Here is a 20,238-nt window from a genome sequence, read left to right as displayed (position 1 = left end):
ACTTTCACCTGTAAGTAAGTCCCTGCATAACTTTTTCTCTTTTGTAGAATTGTAGTTTTTTGTTCTTTTAGATGTCCATTTGATATTGTTGGTAATGTGGCTTTTTGGAGAAACCCTTTTCTTTTCAAATTTTGTGATATGTGGAAGGTGAAAAAAAAAAGGAGAGCAAAAAAAGATACAGTGAAAAAAAAATAAAAGAGGAGGAAAAAAAAGTTATCACAAGTTTCAATTTTTATGGTTGTTTGTCAAGATTGATTCTTTTTTTTCAATTCATCATGGAAGACAATGAATTTGATCTTAAATCGTTTGCGGCGGCTGTCACCCAACAACTCCAAGCTTTAAACACGAGAATGGATAGCTTTCAACAATTGAGCCGAACTAATAGTCGAAGACATCCAAGTTCAGAGGAAGAGGAGTATACCGATAGAAGAAGTAATGAAAGGAGGCGAAGAGTTGAATCAAGAAGAGATAGCCATGTAGGAAGCGTTAAGATGACAATTCCATCATTCAAAGGTAAAGGTAAGAATGACCCTGAAGTTGAACTATATTTAGAGTGGGAGAGAAAGATTGAAGTATTTGATTGTCATAACTATTCTGAAGAGAAAAAAAAAATTAAACTAGCTGTTGTTGAATTAACTGGTTATGCTAGTATTTGGTGGGATCAACTTGTGACTAGTAGGAGGAGAAATGGGGAGAGGCAAATCAATACATGGAATGAGATGAAAATTGTGATGAGGAAAAGGTTTGTTCCAAGTCACTATCATAAGAGATTTGTATAGAAAAAATTATGAAAAAAGTGATAGAGAAAAGGAGAGAAAAGATAGAAGAATGAAAAGTGAGGAACAAATGAAAAAACATATTGCAAATTTTGAAGTATTTTGGGATAACTTCCAAAATAAAGAGAATGGTAGAGAGAAAAGAAAACAAGAGAGCAAGGAGAAACATGAAAGTGAGGTGAAGGGAGAAGAAATTGTTGAAAAAGAAATTGAGAACATTTTTGTGGCTATAGAAAATGTCATCATTCCTAAGAGTGAAAAAAAAAAGAAGAGATTATTGAAAAAGAAATTGAGAGCGTTTTTGTGGCTACCGAAAATGTCATCATTCCTTCTAATAATGTTTATTTTACTTCTTGTACTCTTGAGTCTTTATCTCAAAGAGAAGATAGCGAAGAAAATAGAAATTCCAATCTTGAGAGAAGTAAAGAAAATGAAGTAGACAAGATGGGAAATTGTGAGAGAAAATATAATGTTATAGAAGTGGCGGAGAAAGAAATTATTGAGAGAAAAGAAGAAAAGAAAAATGAATGTGAAGCGAAGGAAATTTATGAGAGAAAAATAAACGAGGAGGTTGAAAAAGATGACAACTTTGAGAAAATTGAAGAAAAAAAATTCAATTTGCAAAAAGAAAGGGAATATCCAAAAGAGAGAATTTTTTTTATTAATCCCTTAGTTATTTATGCAGGTTTGGATTTGAGGACAAATCCTCTTGAAGAGGGAGAGAATGATACGATCATGAGTTCCCTAAACATGTGGAAGGAAACTTATAAAAAATGCACAAAAAATATTTTGAATGAAGATGCTTTGAGCCCAACTTAAAGCCCAATTCACATGATAAGAAACATCCTTGCCTGATTTCTCTGTCATCTTCATCTCAGCAATCAATTAGTGACTTTATAAATAAAAAACAATCAACTAGTGAATATGTGATAGAAAGCATATTTTGAAAATTTGGTAAATATCCATTGGTTTTGATACAATTCCTTGTCCACTAGAAAAGACAAATAGAATGTGATTCTATATGTCCATATTGTTACATCCCATAAAGATTCCAACACACTTGATTTAATGGACACACCTCCAACTGAAGATCATCATCATCATTCTTAAAATATAAATTCCTACTTCACTGATTTGGCTTAAATAAAATATTCTCCAAAACTCCAAAAGATGGCAACCAGAAGAGCAAGATGCAGCAAGTGTGGCAGGGCAATACTAGTGCCAATAGAACTAGAAGAGTATGGCTATGCCACTTCCATAACTATGATATGTTCTGGTTGCAACTCTCGAGGTTTCTCCCAGCAACCCAATTACCCTTTTGTCAACAACAACGTACCTCCTCCTCCCGCCTATGGGAGACGTCAGTCTTGGCCACAAACACTGATGGCCCCGCAACATTCAATGGCACCTCCTTCTCCATATGGTAACAAGAGGGCTGTCTTATTTGGTATTAGTTATAGTAATCATGCTAACAGTCTTAAAGGTTCTCTCAATGATGTTCACAACATGAAATACTTTCTCACTCAAAACATGGGTTTCCCTGCTGATTCCATTCGCATGCTCACAGGTATTATTATTAACTACCTAGCTCTTTTATATGACATAATAATAAAGTTAATGATTGAAATTGCATCTCTTCTAGTGAGGATAAGATGCATATATATATATATATATATATATATATATATATATATATAGGAGATTTGGCCGTCCTTTTTTAGCGTTACATTACATGTTTCATATTTCATATGCACCTGCAAAGTAATCTTGTCATAATTTAGATGCTAATTTCCTATAAGATGGTAACTATTATGGTTTAACTAGCCAATAAGATAAGGTCTAAAGCTAATAGCCAAAAATGGCCTCAATCTAAATCCTTTTGTTCTATTCTATCTATATTTCTATATAATAACATAGAAATTTGACCTGCAGATGAACCAGGGGAGAGAAATCCGATGAGAATCCCAACAAAATATAACATGCGAATGGCAATGAGGTGGTTGGTTGAAGGCTGTCAACCAGGGGATTCATTGGTGCTTCACTTCTCAGGACATGGATCAAGGGAAGTGGACCATAGCATGGATGAGGTTGATGGGTATGATGAAGCTATATGCCCTGTTGATTATGAGAGTGAGGGGAAGATACTCGACGATGAAATCAACGCTACAATTGTTAGGCCTCTACCTCATGGTGCCAAACTTCATGCTGTCATCGATACATGCTTTAGTGGGACAGTTCTCGATTTACCATTTATGTGCAGGATTAACAGGTTAGTTTATCTAGATATGTTGCCATGAAGCATTAACTACAAAAGATTTCATATACAAATGTTTGAAATAGATTGAAAATAAGATGACAGTTTTGTTATTAAGAATAAAAACATGACAGAAAACGTTTGCTCAAAATAAACAGACACTAATAAACCTTGATATGGTTTTGTTTCTTTTGAGCTAAACAGAAAAGGTTATTATGGATGGGAAGATCACAGACACCCCAGAGCTGGCTACAAAGGCACGAGAGGTGGGCTAGCAGTTTGCATTTCAGCTTGTGATGATGATGGAAGTGCAGCAGATACATCGGTTAGTAAACTTAGTATTAGTAATGGTGATGCATACCTTTTCTCCTGCCATTGATTTTTGTCAACTAGAGAATGTAACTTTCCTCTCATCCAAGGCTTTGATTGGTTTATATTAGGCCTTTAGTGGTATGGAAAGTGCTGGTGCCTTGACTTACAGTTTCATCCAAGCCATGAAAGTTGGACGTAACCTAACTTATGGTCAATTGCTAAATGGCATGCGTTTTACCATCCACGGGGTTAGAGAAAAGTTTGGTCCGGATTATCAAGAGCATGTCATTGAGAATCGGCAGCAGTATGCTCATGTATTACATCAGTTCTACTACAAACATATTGATATCATCATTACTATAATATTAACCTATAAGCTGATTCAAAATGGATTTTGTTTGCAGGAGCCACAACTGTCGAGTTCTGAGAAATTTGATATTTATTCAAAGTATATTGCAATGTGAAAGATAACTGGGAGTGGGCATTGAAAATAAAATGAATAGACATGTTGGTCTTGTTTGTAGGAAATAAAATATGTCAATATATGTTGATTTGTAAATTTGAAGACTGAGCTAGCTCTGCAATTTCATCAATGCTTTTATGTTACATCTCATGAATTACAATCTCATCTATTTTCATTAGAGTATTTTGCTTCAAACTTGATTATAACACCCCAAAATGTTGTTTTACTTAAACAAAAACCATTGCATTAGACTTTTTAATTAGTAAAACAACATTTTGGGGTGTTATAATCAAGTTTGAAGCAAGGTAATTTCTACCTAAATATCTTCCTTTTGAGAACTCTTGACCCAATTCTCCTCTTTCAAATCACAGTTTTCTCAAAACAAACAAGATGTTAAACTTGGTTAAAACACATCTAAGGAGCACATCAATATTCCAAAAGAGATATCCATGACTAAACATGTGTTTGGAAACGCAGTGCCAGTGGTACGGTAATGAACACGCAGCTTCTGGTCTAACATGAGTTATCGCCATGAAACTTTGTTTTCCAAGTACATGCTAAAAACTAAAATAACATAAAATTGCACACATATATGTTATTTTCTCTTCACGTAATAACAAAAACTAAAACATTTCATAATCCCTAAAAATTAAACATCAAATTACTCTTCTTCTCCTTCTTCTTTGATGTATCTAAAAAGTGAATCTTTTCTTATAATTAGGACCGGAGGGAGTATTAGTTTATATTCAAATACTGTTTGCAGTAGCAGTTTGCACTCGTCAAGTAGATTTGAACTTTTAGACGATTCTCGTGAACCAAACTGTTGGTATTTTGCAGACTGCTACTGTCATAACTCATGTGTGCAGTACACTCTGCCTCGGACCTGGATTCCATGCAGTCAAAGCATTTTACAGTCATGCAATCACTGCATTGGAGCCCTTAGATTGAATTTTGATCAAATAAATAATATACTTTGATATGCATTGTGAACACCCAATTGAGCCTTATATATCCTTAAATCCTTAAAGTTAAAGATGTATGAAGCTAAATTGTGTGCATAGAAAATATAGCACAACTATCAACCAGACCATGTCACAGCTGTTTGTTAATATGCCAAACATGTTTAAATTTACACTTCCTTGTTTAGTATATAGGACAATAATAATAATACTTCCAATTCCAATAACATCACTAAACTCCCAGCCACTTATGATAATAATACTACAACAAACATATTCTTAACCAAGGTGCTGATAAGTGATAATCCCCCATTTAAACTTAACATATTCTTAACCTACATTTTAGTCCTACTAACTCTTACATGAAGTTGATTTAAATGTGTTTTTTGCAGGAGCCGCAATTGTCGTCTTCTGAGAAGTTTGATATTTCTACCAAGTTGTTTATAATCTGACACATACATAACAGTATTGTTAAATAAAATGGGCGCAAGAATAGAAAAAGACTAACGTCCAGTTGGGAATAAGGAAAGTACTTGGATTGGATGTATACTATGTACCGACTCACTTGTGCTGTCCAACCACTAGCTGTTCCTAAACATTGATGTAGATTAAGACACTTTTGACAATAAACTACTCTCTGATTTATGTGTATATGATTCATTGAGGAAGTGAATGAGTTATGTAAATTACATTGTTGATTTTTGGTTCGGTGTTTGCTTGTTCTTTGCTGAGATAAATACAATCTTTTTCCGAGAAGCTACGAAGATGAATTAGTGAATGCATTATAAAGTTGTTGTAAAACATTATCAACGAGGATAAGAGCAATCACAATGAATATGTTCTAGGGGAAGTTGACAATGTAACAGATCCAATCCATACTGTTATAGGATATTAAGTACAGACGGGTACAGAAGAATGAAAATGAAGGCAATAAGGGTTGAAACTGTAGACTAGATGGTAAACTTCAAACCATGCATGACAAGAATCAACCATCTCAAAAGCCTAAGCACCTAAATAAAAGCACACAAATGATTTTATATCTAACAACCCTTTTACATCTTGAATATAAGAATGTTCATTCTTTCAAAATTCAGCAGCCAAACATGTTAGTACTAAGCCAAATAAATAATGTCAATAAAGGATGCTCATAAAAATTGTTCAATAACATTTTGTTACCCCAAGCAGGTTTAAAGGGTAAAAATAAAAACAAATATGTTAAAAGGAAAATGTAGGAAATCTGAAAATATCAAATCAAATAGGATTTACGAGAAAAATAAACACATGAGGCAACTCCTTTATAAATTGAAGGAACAACAACTGATAAAAGTGGTTGTTTCAGGTAGCATGTTTAGGTTTTGGCCTAAGCCTTTAATCTCTCTCACACTGTAACAGGTCATAGTCATAGAAAACCAAATATTACAAGCAACAAAACTCTTATGCTGCTGTGAGTCAAAATAAAAATTCTAATACTAAGCCATATCATCATAAACATTATTCTCCAATGCCATCATTCTGTCATCTTCATCTCAGCAATCAATTAGTGCCTTTATAAATAAAAAACAAAAAAGCAATCAACTAGTGAATATGAGATAGAAAGCATATTTTGAAAATTTGGTAAATATCCATTGGTTTTGATACAATTCCTTGTCAACTAGAAAAGACAAATAGAATGTGATTCTATATGTCCATAATGTCACATCCCATAAAGGTTCTAACACACTTGATTTAATGGACACACCTCCGACTGAAGCTCATCATCATCATCATCATCATCATCATCATTCACCAACACATTTCTCAGTTCATTCTTAAGATATAAATTCCTTCTTCACTGATTTGGCTTAAATAAAACATTCTGCAAAACTCCAAAAGATGGCAACCAGAAGAGCAAGATGCAGCAAGTGTGGCAGGGCAATACCAGTGCCAATAGAACTAGAAGAGTATGGCTATGCCACTTCCATAACTATGATATGTTCTGGTTGCAACTCTCGAGGTTTCTCCTAGCAACCCAATTACCCTTTTGTCAACAACAACGCACCTCTTCCTCCCGCCTATGGGAGACGTCCGTCTTGGCCACAGACACTGATGGCCCCACAACATTCAATGGCACCTCCTTCTCCATATGGTAACAAGAGGGGGCTCTTTTAGTTACTCTTGGAGTCAATATATCTCTCCTTATATATATATATATATATATATATATATATATATATATATATATATATATATATATATATATATATATATATATATATAAAAAAAAAAACACAAAACATTTTCCCTCCTAAACTTCCATAATAGTCCGCCTAAATCTTCAGCCTATATTTTTCTAATTAATTAATAACTAATTAATTGTCAATATTAACACCTTGCAATATTTCAAATTCCAATAATGCAATTAATTCCGTCTAAACTACTTCTCATATCTTCTACTTCATATCTGATACACATTTATTCCCCTTTGATAATATTTTTTGTATTTTTGATACATTGTAGTATTTTTTTTTTAATGGCAAATAATATTCCCCCTTGTAGTATTAATCCTTCCAATACAATTAATAGCCACCTAATTTATTTTAATGGCAACTCACGTGTGCGTGCGCGTGCGTGCACTCGCAGCAGATCTAGAATTTGGCTGTGATAGCACTCTCTCACCTCATTCTTTGATAGCGCTCTCTCTCTCTCTCTCTCTACTGTTACGCTGTTACACTGTTGATCTCCGCTCAGTTTCGCCCTTTCCATCGTTCCTTTCAGTTCTAGGTTCGTGTCATTGATAACATAAAGGAAACTAACAATGAAGGGGAATGAATTTTCAAGCTTACTAACAATGAAGCTTACCTCTCTCTCTCTACTGTTACGCTGTTATACTGTTGATCTCCGCTCAGTTTCGCCCTTTCCAACGTTCCTTTCAGTTCTAGGTTCGTGTCATTGATAACATAAAGGAAACTACATATAATGGATTCAAAACAATATTTTAAAAAAAAAATACTATCTTATAATTATCATGGGTAAATTTTACTTGGAAGAACTGAAAATTTGTTAATGCTTCCAAACAAAAATGACATTAAAATAAAGTAAATAAGTGGCTACTCACGTGTGCGTGCGCGTGCGTGCGTGCGTGCGTGCATGCACTCGCTGCAAATCTAGAATTTGGCTGTGATTGAAGATCCCGGTGCTAGTTCCCCAGAGTATAAAGGAAAAGTGTCTACCTTTACTAGTTTTTGGTAAGCCTTTAAGAGGTTCATTATCAGAAAATGCATCTAAATTAGTGCATCCAGAAAATAGGCCTGAGATTTTTGAATGTGATATGAACATAACATCATTGCCAGTGTCACCTGAAAATATAGAATTTGCTAATGTATTGATTATGTTAGCACCACATGTATTGTTTGTGCAACCTGGTTTCAAAGGGCCATCACAGCTAGTGCATCCAGCATCATTAGGACAGAGTTTGGAGTCACAAGAGAGGGGAGTGTAGGTTGATGAGTTGTAGGTTTTGTTGCAATCATACCATAAGATTGGTCCTCCAAGATCAATGACTAGATTGAAATTGTGTTGAGGTGTTCCTATGCTAAGTGAAGTGTAGAAAAGTTTGGTTAATGGATCTTTTTGAATTGGCAAGATGAATTGTGATGAGCAGGAAAATGAGAGAAGGGCTGTGATTAAAGAATTAATAAATAAATAAATAAATAAATGTGTCAAAAAAAATATTCTTCAAGAGAAAACCATAGATAAGCCACGCTCCGGCACTGACAATGAGACAGCCAATAAGAGCTATCGGCATGGACTCCACTCTCCTCGTACGAACTACATGTATCTACACACATAATATTGATAAAACATACAACAAATTAACGATTTAAATAATAATAATAATAATAATAATAATAGGAAATTTTGGATATTAAATTATTAACTTACCACGGCGCTAAGAGGTGCCGCGAAAACAGCAATCGAAACGGATGTACAGATCCATCCGAGTACGGTGACATGATTCTTCTTAGCTACAAAAAATTGTATAGCTAAGAAGATCGGTGCAAATAATCCAACGATCATTGCGATGAGCAATATGATCGTGAATCGCTGTAATTAAAAAAAAATTAGAAACAAACTTAGAAGTACAAATAATTTTTAAATAAGCTAGAATTGATAGATATAAAGGTGTATTACCCGAGCAGGTGCGGGGGCATATATAATATAGATGACTATGTAAATAGTCTCTATAACGGCTCCAGCGGCATTTATGGATATAATCAGCATGTCATATGGCTGCTGAAATCCATAATAAAGCCATAAGATACATCCGAACAATCCTACCAAGTATGGTAGTGACGGGATGTTCGCGTCACTCCTCCTCCTATGAATACGGAGAAAAGTGGCACTGCAATAATTTATTCACGTCAAGATAAAATTACTAATGGAACTATTATTAATAAAAATAGTTTATTAACAAAAAAATGTCGTTGTTACTTACGCCGGAGCCAGGAATATGGAAAAAGAAATGAGATTCGCTGCACAATAAAAGTAGTATATTAATACAGTATTTAGTAACATAAACGAAAACATGACAAAAGAAGGACAAAAGAATAGGGACTATTATAAGATATAAACTTAAAAAATAGAGTTTGAGTTTTCTATCTAATCTAGTCTGACTTCATTCCTAAATTTTAAGGCTCCGTTTGGATTGATGGAACAAAATGGAGCGGAGCGAAATATAACAGAATGGAGTGGAACGGGGCGGAATGAAATAGAGATTCTATTCTATTGTTAATTTGGCTACTCACGTGTGCGTGCGCGTGCGTGCACTCGCGTGCGTGCGTGCACTCGCGTGCGCGTGTGTTAAAATAAATAAAGTAAATAATTATATCTTATTTGCTCTAATAGTGGCTACTTTTTCTACTCAGCAAATGTAATCTCTAGTTATTTTTGGTTGGTTGGTTGCTTTCACTTTCCTTTTACCAAATGTAACAAACTTAGAATGTACAAATAATTTTTAAATAAACTAGAATTTATAAATATAAATGTGTATATACCCGAACAGGTGCAGGGGCATATACGATGTATATGACTATGTAGATAGTTTCTATAACGACTCCGGCGGCGCTGAAATCCATAATACAACCACAATATATTTTAACTTAATTAAAATGTCACGTCAATAAAATATTTTAACACACAAAAACTAATAATTTGAAAATTGGGTCGTTACATGCGTGAGGTAGTAGGAGAGAAAAGGGAGAGTGAATCTGATTGATTATTGTGTTGTGTTTTGGAAAGTGAAGAAAAATTAATGGGGGTTGGTTTTGTTTCCTAGCTCCTGGGTTTTAATCTTTGTGGGATGGATGGATGGATTACAAATCTAACAATGCTGGAGGGTATATTAATGGCCTTGCCATTACTTACAATTAAAAAGCTAGTTCTGCAATTTCATGCATGCTTTTATGTTACATCTCATCTCATCTCATGAATTACAATCTCATCTATTTTCATTTATCTATAGGACACGTACAAGCTTCTTCAAGTGGAGAGTGACTCAAATTCTTGTTGACATGGTGAAAAAGAGGGTCAATTTGGATAGCAAGACTTCCATTTTGGTGCAATCGTCGTATCTAACGATTTTTTAATTTGAACGGACAAATTTAGATGACTAGGGATATATTTTGGTGCAATCGTATCCGTCGCAAAGGCAGTAAAAAGAGCAATGCCACTCTTCAACTTCCCACCACATTCATCAAACCAATCTCATATCTCCTAAACATGTTTGATATAACTTCAATATTTCTTGACAATTTGGTCAAAGTCACTATTTAAAATGTCGTGTCCTACAAGAAAAGTCACTTCTAAATTTTTTTTATGGTGTATTCAAATTCAAATTCTAGAAATAAGAGGTCTAAACTCTAAACACAATACGTTTTTAGTTATTTAGAAGTTACTTTCAATATCCTTAATGAAAAATAAAATTAATAAGGGTTGCACTTCTATTGCACCAAACAAAATTTTGCAAACTAAAAGTAGAATATTAACACATTTGATGTGATGAAAACCAAACTTGTACAATTTTAAAATATAAAAATATAAAAAACAAGTTTGCCAATTTTTTAGAACAGATCATTTGCATAACTAAACGGTTCAGTTTCGAGAATGGAACCTCCAATTTTTCCCCCTCTCAATTGCTATCAACGGTGGCCAATGAGACACGAGCACATGCCTCAGTGGAGTACTGTATAATTTCAGAGCATTATGTTGATGAAGGTTTAATCTTCCATTATTATGGCACTGGGCACTGGCACAAGCACTGGGATTACCAACTAAGAACTAGATAACAATGTCGTATTGATTATCTTGCCAGGCTCTATATATATGGACACAATCGTAACTATAACTAAATCCTCATTTATGCAAAAAATAATAATAATTGCTACTTACTAGGTTTAAGCAACTGACTACATCCATTTACAGGATTATGTAAACCTTTGGGGAGTTCTCAATCAACCGTACTTAAGAAATCAAATTCAGTTATCTTAGTAGCTTTCTCAACCCGCACAATTCTGTACATTAGTACCTTTCCCTAAGTCATTTTGCACATCAATACCTATTCGCTAGATACCGGAAGATTGCTGGGTTCTCTTTGTCCCTCTCCAGGTAGTCCCGAGTGATGAGAACTTCAATCCGCTTCTTGATTGCTTTGATATCAGGCTATAAATCAAATTTAGCAATTAAGGTATTTAAGCATGGAAACCTCGTTTTACACTAGCAAAGATAAATTCATTCAAGCAGGTGTTTACCTTGAACCTGTGGCCCAACTTCTCAAGGCACTCCAAAACTAAAGTTTTATGGTGCAAAACTTTCCTACTCTTCATAATGCACACAATTGCAGCCTCAATTTCATATCGTCTGTCAGTGTCAACATATTCAATAATCTTCTTCTTTTCATCAACGGGTGGTAGAGGGACCTATGATAAACAAAATTTCATATTTTATATCAAAGGGTAAAAATAATTGAATTTGAAAAAAAGGGTAAAAGTAAATACATACCTTTATCCTTTTCATTTTATCAGCAAATTTGGAATTAAACTCAAAACTGTCATTTGGGGATACTGTTTTAGTGCTAGGCTCCTTAGAAATGATCTTGTATTTTGCGCATGACAGAGAATAAAGCAATGGAACTAGATCTTCATCAGCCAAACTCAGCTGAGTCTTAATCTCTGAATAATTCAACTTATCCGCCAAGTTGAAAAGTAGCAGGGCAGCAGCCTGTAAAAGACAATCAAATATCTCAATGTCTCAATAATCAGCATAACAGAAGAGAACAAGTCTCGGGAAGGGAATTACCTGATGGGTTGAGACGACTAACTCAATGGTTTTCGAATCAAACTTGCCAATGATGTCGCAAGTTCCCAGTGAGTAAATCCATGTGAGTTTTCTATGCTTTGTCCTTGTTTCATAAAAGCCCTTAAAAACTTCCACACACTTGACCTGAAACAAACAATTTGATCCTGTTATATTGTTACATAAGATTTGTCTTCATCAGAAAAACACTAATGGAAACTTAAAAAACTACAATCAGCAATGTCCTCCTACCAACTGAAGGGAGGCTGAGACCAGAAGACTTAAAACTTGGCCAAAACCCTGTTGTAAGAACAGTAACCTTCAAGTCAATTCCAGGATTTACATCTGAGTTCTCATTAAGATATTCATTAAATTTCAACTGACTTTCCCTAGCCAATGTCAAGTCCATCACCTGAAATTGAATATTTCAATTTATAAGAAAAAAGAGCACTTCAGAGTTAGTTAGTTGTGCTGGCAACGAAGTTAACTGACCATTCCATCCATTTTTGATGTGAACAGTCTACCACATTCCTCCCTTAACTTTCTCAAAATATACTTCTCATGGTCATCAGAGGCACTCCTATCAAAAAGTAGTCTTCGGGTAAGCTTCTTCCTGCAAAAATTTAAAATTTCTCAGAAGCTCAAAAATAATATGAAACCTAAACCATGAGAAATATCAGTGTAAAATCTGACCTGTAAAATTCTGCAAAGAGATCCTTGTCACTGATATGTGCAACCAGCTTGACTACCTATAGAAATTACACAATGTTGGCAACACAATACTGATGCAAAATTTGATGGAAAATAACATAAATATCCTGAAGAAAACATAAATAGTCAAAAACTACCTTCTCTAGTGTTTCTTCAATGGCTTCATCACTCAGCTTCTCACTTCCACCCTTTTTAAGGATATGATCACAGAATGAAGATAATAGTTCTGCACTGAAAGTTTTATTGCAGAACACATCAAATCCTTCCTTCAATGCCTGGAAAAATTCATTGATTCGGATAAAAGACATTATTTTCTGAAAACACTTCTTTAAACTCCCCAATTATAAAATAAACCCATCAAGAAAGTGTGATTCATAAAGCAATTATTAACTTCCTTCAAATGCTTTCTGGAAAATGACTCTTACAGATTTGGCAACTATAAAATGAACCCATCAAGAAAGTGTGATTCATAAAGCAATTATTAACGAATGCCAAATACCTTGTGGAATAAAGTGTGATTCATAAAGCAATTATTAACGTATGCCAAATACTTGTCATGGAGCTCTAGGAATTTTCTGGCAAGCACCTGCAATTTCACATTATTAAAAATCCATGGTGCTGCCCTTTGACATAAAAACTAATATAGCAAACTTAGGGCATGGGTATTTAAATTAAGCCATAACTTAGACATCTATCTGATAACATGATGGCATTCACAGTCCACTGAACACCGTACCATGAAACAGAAGATAAAATACTAGGAGATTGCTCAGGCATGGACTGAACCTGATTGATAGTAGCAGTTTCCTTCCTCAGCCAATTGAAGCAAAGTTGTAACCTCATCTGTAATATGCTGCAATTAAGCAATCATCATAATACATCATTAAATAAAGTATAGCATTACGTAAATAAACCAACCTGCTTGAATACATTGGCAATAGGATCCAGCAATTTAGTAGGGCAAAATCTATACATCCTAGAGAGATCATCCACCTAGGCATATAGTAATTCAACAAGTTAGTGAACCAGTTAGTGCCAAGTAACTGTGAAGAACATCAAACAAAAAAGTATGTTAACTTTCAGAGAATTCATAACCGAATCTGTAACAAACTTTTGCTTCTTGATTTGTATTATTTCATTCTGAATCTTTTCAGTTACAAGTACATGTATTTATAAGCCACACTTGTACTAGTCTAAAGTAGCTTCTAACTATGCTTAGCTGGATTCTAACTATGCTTATTTGTGTTCTAACTATGCTTAGCTGGACATATCAGATTAACTAATGCTTAGCTGGATTCTAACTATGCTTAAACGCGGCGGAATCAGCCATGGATCAAAGGACTAATCTGATACCATGTTAGATACGTCCAGAGGGTGAAACGCACTTGTAACCTTTGTGAACAGAGGAGTACCCCAAAAAGAGACACTCGTGTGACCTGAAATCAAACTTATGAGCATTATAAGGTCTTTAAGAGTGGAAAGCATGCACAACCAAAGACCTTGAAAGAGGGGTAGTCAGGGTTTTTGTTAAATAGAACAGTATAGGGTATTTTGAATTGAAGAGTGGAGCTAGGTAATCTGTTGATAAGATGAACAGAAGCTAGAAAGGCATGGTCCCAGTATTTTAGGGGCAAAGAGGCTTGGCTTGAAAGTGTGAGGCCCAAATCAACAATATGCCTATGTTTTCGTTCAATGACCCCATTTTGATGGTCGGTGTGAGGACAGATAAGACGGTGTATAATGCCAAGACTTTGTAGGTATTGGGTGAATGGCCAGAATTCACCCCCCCAGTCAGTTTGAAGGGACTTAATAGAATGGCCAAGTTGAAGTTCAACCATAGACTTAAACTGTTTAAAAATTCAAAGCATCTTTATTTGTATTACTGAAGGAAAGATTACAATTTTTCAAAACAAGTTTCAAAATGTGTTCATTTGGATGGCCTAGCCTTAGATGCCATAGGTAAGTAGAACAGGAAGGCAAAGGATGCATGCTATTACTAGTACTGGTAGAATTATGAATAGTACAAACAGTTGGTTTATTATTTGAAAATAAATCTGGAACAGATTGAGCAGGTTGAATATTGAGGCTTGGAAACTTGTATTTGTATAAGCCATCAGATCCCACAGTGCCATGTAGAAGGACAGCATTAGTGGCCTGAGATTTGATAAGACAGTGATTAGCATGAAATTCAAAATAAACAGAGTTGTCTTTTGCAAATTGACTTACACTTATAAGGTTTTTGGTTATGGTAGGTACATGAAGTAGGTTATTAAGGCTAAAATGAATATTAGGATCAATGGGGAAAGGAAATACACCAGAACCAGAAGAATGTATGGGCAAACCTTGTCCATTGCCTATGTAGACTTGATTTGCGCCATCAAAGAAAAAAGGTTCCTGTATGTTCCTTACATCTGCAGTAACATGATAGGAGGCACCAGAATCTGGATACCATATACCTGAACCACTCACAGAAGGAGCATTAGCAATAAGTGCATTAGGTTGAGCTACCTGAGAGGATGAAGGACGCATTGGAGAGGGATAACGAGGCAAGTATGGATTGAAACGAGATGAAGAGGCTCCAAAGCCATTGCCAAAGCCATTGTAGTGTGCTGCAGGATAGGGCATGAATCCATAACCAGGTGGATTGTGACCATATAGCCAACATGATAATTTGGAGGAATTTGAGGCTGATACTGTAGATTACTCCTGTGCCAGCACTCAGAGGCAGGGTGACCAGTTTTGTAACAGATCTGGCACTGAGTGTTAGAATAGCGTCCTCCTCCTTCTCCATGACCACGACCATTTCTACCGCCTCTACCACGATAAGAGTTGAAACGAGAAGGATCTGGACCAGTGGTGGAGTTAACAGATGGTGGAGTGGAATCAGTTTCAGTGTTTGGAGTAGATTTGGAAGACGATGCTTGAGCCAAATTGAGAGATGCAACTTCATCAAGTGTCTTCTTCTTAGACTTTTCTAAGCATGTCTCAGGAGCCAGAAGCAAGGCTTCAGCTTCATCCATATCCATGGAATCGAAGTTACTTTCGATAACAGAAATAACAGAGTTGAAATCTGAGGGTAAACCCTCCAAGATTATATCAAGATGATGATTAAGAGGTACAGGATCACCAATAGCACTGAGATTATCAATAAGAAGACGAATTTGAAGCAAATACTCTTTTACCGTACGATCTTCAAGCTTTGTGGAACTTAACTCAACACGAAGTTGACGCGCTTTGGCTCGCATCTGTTTATGGAAATGCGAAAGGATCTTGTTCCATAGCTCGAACGTGTGATTGCTTCCAACGACATGAGCAAGAATTTCACTAGAAATCATCGTTTGGATCCACGATATCAGCATCTGATCCTTCTGTCGCCATTTGCGAAACTCAGGATTCCATGTACATGTATTTATAAGCCACACTTGTACTAGTCTAAAGTAGCTTCTAACTATGTTTAGCTGGATTCTAACTATGCTTAGCTGTATTCTAACTATGCCTAGCTGGACATATCACATTAACTAATAGTTAATCTGTTATATTACAAGGAGTATCTATTTACTCTAATAAAGTAAGACAAAGCAGTCATTACCTTATCATCTCTAAGCAAGGCATGACATCCAGAGTGCTCCTTCTCAAGTAGTTGATTTAGAGGGTTTACTAGCGACTCATGTTGCACTTTCTGTTAAAATTAAAAGAGAAAAGGGGGGGGGGGGGGGGGGGGGGGGGGGGACTGAGAAATTGTGATCCAATAAAACTTTAAAATGAAACTTTAAATTGTCATCCAATAATAGCTTACCTCTAGCAGTTTCTTCAGTGTTAGAATGCAAGTAATGAGACACTGTTTCTCTTTCTCGTTTCAAGCAATCATCAGCCTGTGTAGTTTAAAGTTTAAACATATAAAACAAAAAATAAGAGATAGTATATCTTTATGGGCAGGAGTCAGACATACCCTTTGCATGTAGTCTGGGCAGGAGTCCGACTCGATCCAGATCATGGCCTTCTTTTTGTAGTAATCGCCAGAATCCTTAAGCATATGCACCTCAAAATCATTTGTATAATACACATATTACCCATACCAATCTCAACAAATATGTCGAGAACATTTCTCAACAATGATCTATCAATTTGTTCGCCCTCACGTTCTTTGTCAATCTATAACATAAAATAGGGAACCGTTATTTCAAAGGGATCATCACAACATACAAAATCATGACAAAATCAGTATATCATTTACAGTGTAGAATTGTCAACGGTTAGAATAGAAAATATTATAATATTATTTGTTGAGAAAATATCTCTTTGGTTTGTTTATTCTTAGCCCTATAATAAAGGGATTTAGTTTAGATTTAAATTTATTCCCTTGCTTATAAATACTAAGGTAGTATCATACTATTTGATAATGTAAATAATGTAAATATTGTAATTAGGGTTATTGACTCCATTATCAATAATATTTTATTGTTCCTTATTATTATCTCTTATTCTTTAACCTAAAAACCCCCAAATTTCAACATGGTATCATGACTTTGGGGGTTTTTAGGTTAAAGAATAGGAGATAATAATAAGGAACAATAAAATATTATTGATAATGGAGTCAATAACCATAATTACAATATTTACATTATTTACATTATCAAATAGTATGATACTACCTTGGTATTTATAACCAAGTGAATAAATTTAAATCTAAACTAAATCCCTTTATTATAGGGCTAAGAATAAACAAACTAAATCGAGATATTTTCTCAACAAATAATATTATAATATTTTCTATTCTAACACTCCCCCTCAAGCTAAAGCTTACTAAGCTTTAAGCTTGTTACAAAACTAACCCTGAAAATAAATTAAATCAATTGATAGCAAGCCAACGAAGAGCAGCAACCAAAGAAGCAGTAGAGGAGCGGCTGAAGAGATGAATCCATATCAAATTAAGTAAAAAGACCCGCGGATTAAAGTATCGCAAACAGGACTGCCCGCGGATTAAAGCATCACAAACGTGTATGCCCGCGGATTAAAGTATCACAAACGGGACTGCACGCGGATTAAAGTATCACAAACGGGTATGCCCGCGGATTAAAGTATCACAAACGGGACTGCCCGCGGATTAAGGTATCACAAACGGGTATGCCCGCGGATTAAGGGATCACAAACGGGAAATTAGACCACCAAAATAAGACCAATAGAGACTGACGATCAATCTTGAAGAAAAAAAACGGTGGTTAAATGTAAAGGATTCATAGAAAAGTGGGCTGCATGTGTCAGGGTAACATATGAATAAGGTTAGAATAAAAACATAACGGGTAACATACAAATAAGGTTAGAATAGAAAGGAAATAAACAAGAACCACAAAGGTGGAACAAGATTAAAGGTAACTGGGACCCGTGGATTAAAGAATCACAAACGGGTAACAAAATATAAAAAGAAATTTCAATGACGGCTAGGGTTTATATGAAAAAAAAAGGTTAATTAAAGCATATATGAACAAAAAGGTAAGTAAAACGAAGAATAATCGAGAGTTAAATCTCGGGGAAAATTGCAGCGGAATTATGTTTCAAGGTGGATACCATGGCTCTGATACCATGTTGAAATTTGGGGGTTTTTAGGTTAAAGAATAGGAGATAATAATAAGGAACAATAAAATATTATTGATAATGGAGTCAATAACCCTAATTACAATATTTACATTATTTACATTATCAAATAGTATGATACTACCTTGGTATTTATAACCAAGTGAATAAATTTAAATCTAAACTAAATCCCTTTATTATAGGGCTAAGAATAAACAAACCAAATCGAGATATTTTCTCAACAAATAATATTATAATATTTTCTATTCTAACATCAACTTACCAAATCAATAATGGCTTTCGTAGCACTACCCTTAACCTCCCTATAAACCTGCGATTGATGAAATCAGAAATTTCCCACCAGTCCATAGTCATGATAAGATTACACCAAGTATAAAAAATATTAACAAGAGAGATCAATGTGACTGACCAAGTGGAAGGCAGAAAGTCCAACTTCTTCGAGTGCAGTCAAGCAGTGTTTTTTGGTGTAATATTTATCCAGATAAGCAAATATTTTCGAAAGCCACCTAACCATCTTGGTGTGATTTTTCCACAACCTGACAAGCTCCCTCAGCATGAATTCACCATGTTTGTCCTCAATAGAAGGAAGAAGCTAGGGAAAAAAAAATCGGAAAAGGGTATATGACAATTCAAACAAAATTTACAAGTGAGAAAACATAAACAGTGGAGGTTTCCCTACGGTAGATTCATTGTATTCAATAAAACACTCCTTATATTTGTTATAAAGCTCATGTGAATAATTAATCAGGCTTCTGCATACACATTTTATAAATGGTTCTGTAACGATTTGACTTAAGGAAAAATAATCAAACAAAAGCCAAAAACTAATATTAATAAACAATACAACAGATACAATTAGCAAAATCCAAATATTATCTTCAAGGAAAAAAAATCCAAGGATACTCATGCAAATTCATCAAATCCTCAGCATTAATCTGACATCCTTCGGGAACTATCATCTTCACTTTCCTAATCCCTTTCCGCAAAATTGTCCAGCCTTGCTCAAAAGTAATGGTGGTTACTTTGTTTATATCAATTTCTTCTACTTTGTCTTCTCCAATGTCTTCCAATTTTTTTTTCCTGAACAGTAAAGTCAAACATATCATCTAGCTTACGATCAAGTTCACCGGCATCAACGATGGGATCGGATTCATTGTATTCAATAAAACACTCCTTATATTTGTTATAAAGCTCTTGTGAATGATCAATCAGGCTTCTGCGTACACATTTTATAAATGGTTCTGTGACAATTTGACTTAAGAAAAAATAATCAAACAAAAGCCAAAACTAATATTAATAAACAATACAACAAATACAATCAGCAAAATCCAAATATTATCTTCAAGGGAAAAAAATCCAAGGATACTCATGCAAATTCATCAAATCCTCAGCATTAATTTGACATCCTTCGGGAACTATCATCTTCACTTTCCTAATCCCTTTCCGCAAAATTGTCCAGCCTTGCTCAAAAGTAATGGTGGTTACTTTGTTTATATCAATTTCTTCTACTTTGTCTTCTCCAATGTCTTCCGGTTTTTTTTTTCCTGAACAGTAAAGTCAAACATATCATCTAGCTTACGATCAAGTTCACCGGCATCAACGATGGGATCGGATTCATTGTATTCAATAAAACACTCCTTATATTTGTTATAAAGCTCTTGTGAATGATCAATCAGGCTTCTGCGTACACATTTTATAAATGGTTCTGTGACGATTTGACTTAAGAAAAAATAATCAAACAAAAGCCAAAACTAATATTAATAAACAATACAACAAATACAATCAGCAAAATCCAAATATTATCTTCAAGGAAAAAAAAATCCAAGGATACCCATGCAAATT

General features: G+C 34.8%; 3 protein-coding genes and 1 pseudogene across 4 annotated transcripts; 1 reads left to right on the top strand and 3 right to left on the bottom strand.

The window, feature by feature from the left end:
* Positions 1-1,466: 1,466 nt before the first annotated feature.
* Positions 1,467-5,524, top strand: LOC123908176 (metacaspase-1-like). Of its 2 annotated transcripts, XM_045958724.1 has the most exons (5): positions 1,467-2,343; positions 2,709-3,045; positions 3,235-3,355; positions 3,471-3,656; positions 3,747-5,524. In XM_045958724.1, the coding sequence occupies exons 1-5, from the start codon at positions 1,947-1,949 to the stop codon at positions 3,804-3,806; spliced, it is 1,101 nt and encodes a 366-aa protein (XP_045814680.1). In that variant the 5' UTR covers positions 1,467-1,946; the 3' UTR covers positions 3,807-5,524. The 2 variants fall into 2 exon arrangements, with proteins under 2 accessions (XP_045814680.1, XP_045814681.1); XM_045958725.1 differs by lacking the exon at positions 3,471-3,656 and having other exon boundaries at positions 1,837-2,343.
* Positions 5,525-7,569: 2,045 nt separating this feature from the next.
* On the bottom strand, positions 7,570-9,878 carry LOC123904535. Its single transcript, XM_045954184.1, has 6 exons — positions 9,798-9,878; positions 8,935-9,036; positions 8,686-8,847; positions 8,553-8,581; positions 7,859-8,476; positions 7,570-7,710 (listed from the first exon to the last, which is right to left on the bottom strand). The coding sequence occupies exons 1-6, from the start codon at positions 9,876-9,878 to the stop codon at positions 7,599-7,601; spliced, it is 1,104 nt and encodes a 367-aa protein (XP_045810140.1). The 3' UTR covers positions 7,570-7,598.
* A 1,187-nt stretch (positions 9,879-11,065) lies between these two features.
* LOC123904534 lies at positions 11,066-19,550 on the bottom strand (annotated as a pseudogene).
* On the bottom strand, positions 13,664-16,264 carry LOC123905440. The gene is made up of 2 exons (XM_045955033.1): positions 15,313-16,264; positions 13,664-14,958 (listed from the first exon to the last, which is right to left on the bottom strand). The coding sequence occupies exons 1-2, from the start codon at positions 15,427-15,429 to the stop codon at positions 14,656-14,658; spliced, it is 420 nt and encodes a 139-aa protein (XP_045810989.1). The 5' UTR covers positions 15,430-16,264; the 3' UTR covers positions 13,664-14,655.
* Positions 19,551-20,238: the final 688 nt, after the last annotated feature.

This window comes from Trifolium pratense, linkage group LG2, assembly GCF_020283565.1.
Source record: "Trifolium pratense cultivar HEN17-A07 linkage group LG2, ARS_RC_1.1, whole genome shotgun sequence".
Classification (NCBI taxonomy): Eukaryota; Viridiplantae; Streptophyta; class Magnoliopsida; order Fabales; family Fabaceae; genus Trifolium; species Trifolium pratense.
Note: the sequence above shows the minus strand (reverse complement) of the source record. Positions and strands in the feature narration are given on the sequence as shown.

Bases quoted from the DNA above. Each gene is read 5' to 3' on its own strand.
- LOC123904535 (XM_045954184.1), bottom strand. From the start codon at position 9,878: ATGGATTTCAGCGCCGCCGGAGTCGTTATAGAAACTATCTACATAGTC. The intron at 8,582-8,685 runs GTAAGTTAATAA...TTATGTGTGTAG, and splicing joins CGGCACCTCTTAGCGCCGTG to ATACATGTAGTTCGTACGAG. The intron at 8,477-8,552 runs GTCCATGCCGAT...TTTCTCTTGAAG, and splicing joins GTTCGTACGAGGAGAGTGGA to AATATTTTTTTTGACACATT.
- LOC123908176 (XM_045958724.1), top strand. From the start codon at position 1,947: ATGGCAACCAGAAGAGCAAGATGCAGCAAGTGTGGCAGGGCAATACTA. The intron at 3,356-3,470 runs GTTAGTAAACTT...GGTTTATATTAG, and splicing joins GAAGTGCAGCAGATACATCG to GCCTTTAGTGGTATGGAAAG. The intron at 3,657-3,746 runs GTATTACATCAG...TTTTGTTTGCAG, and splicing joins ATCGGCAGCAGTATGCTCAT to GAGCCACAACTGTCGAGTTC.
- LOC123905440 (XM_045955033.1), bottom strand. From the start codon at position 15,429: ATGCCCTATCCTGCAGCACACTACAATGGCTTTGGCAATGGCTTTGGA. The intron at 14,959-15,312 runs GTAGCTCAACCT...ATCAAATCTCAG, and splicing joins TGCGTCCTTCATCCTCTCAG to GCCACTAATGCTGTCCTTCT.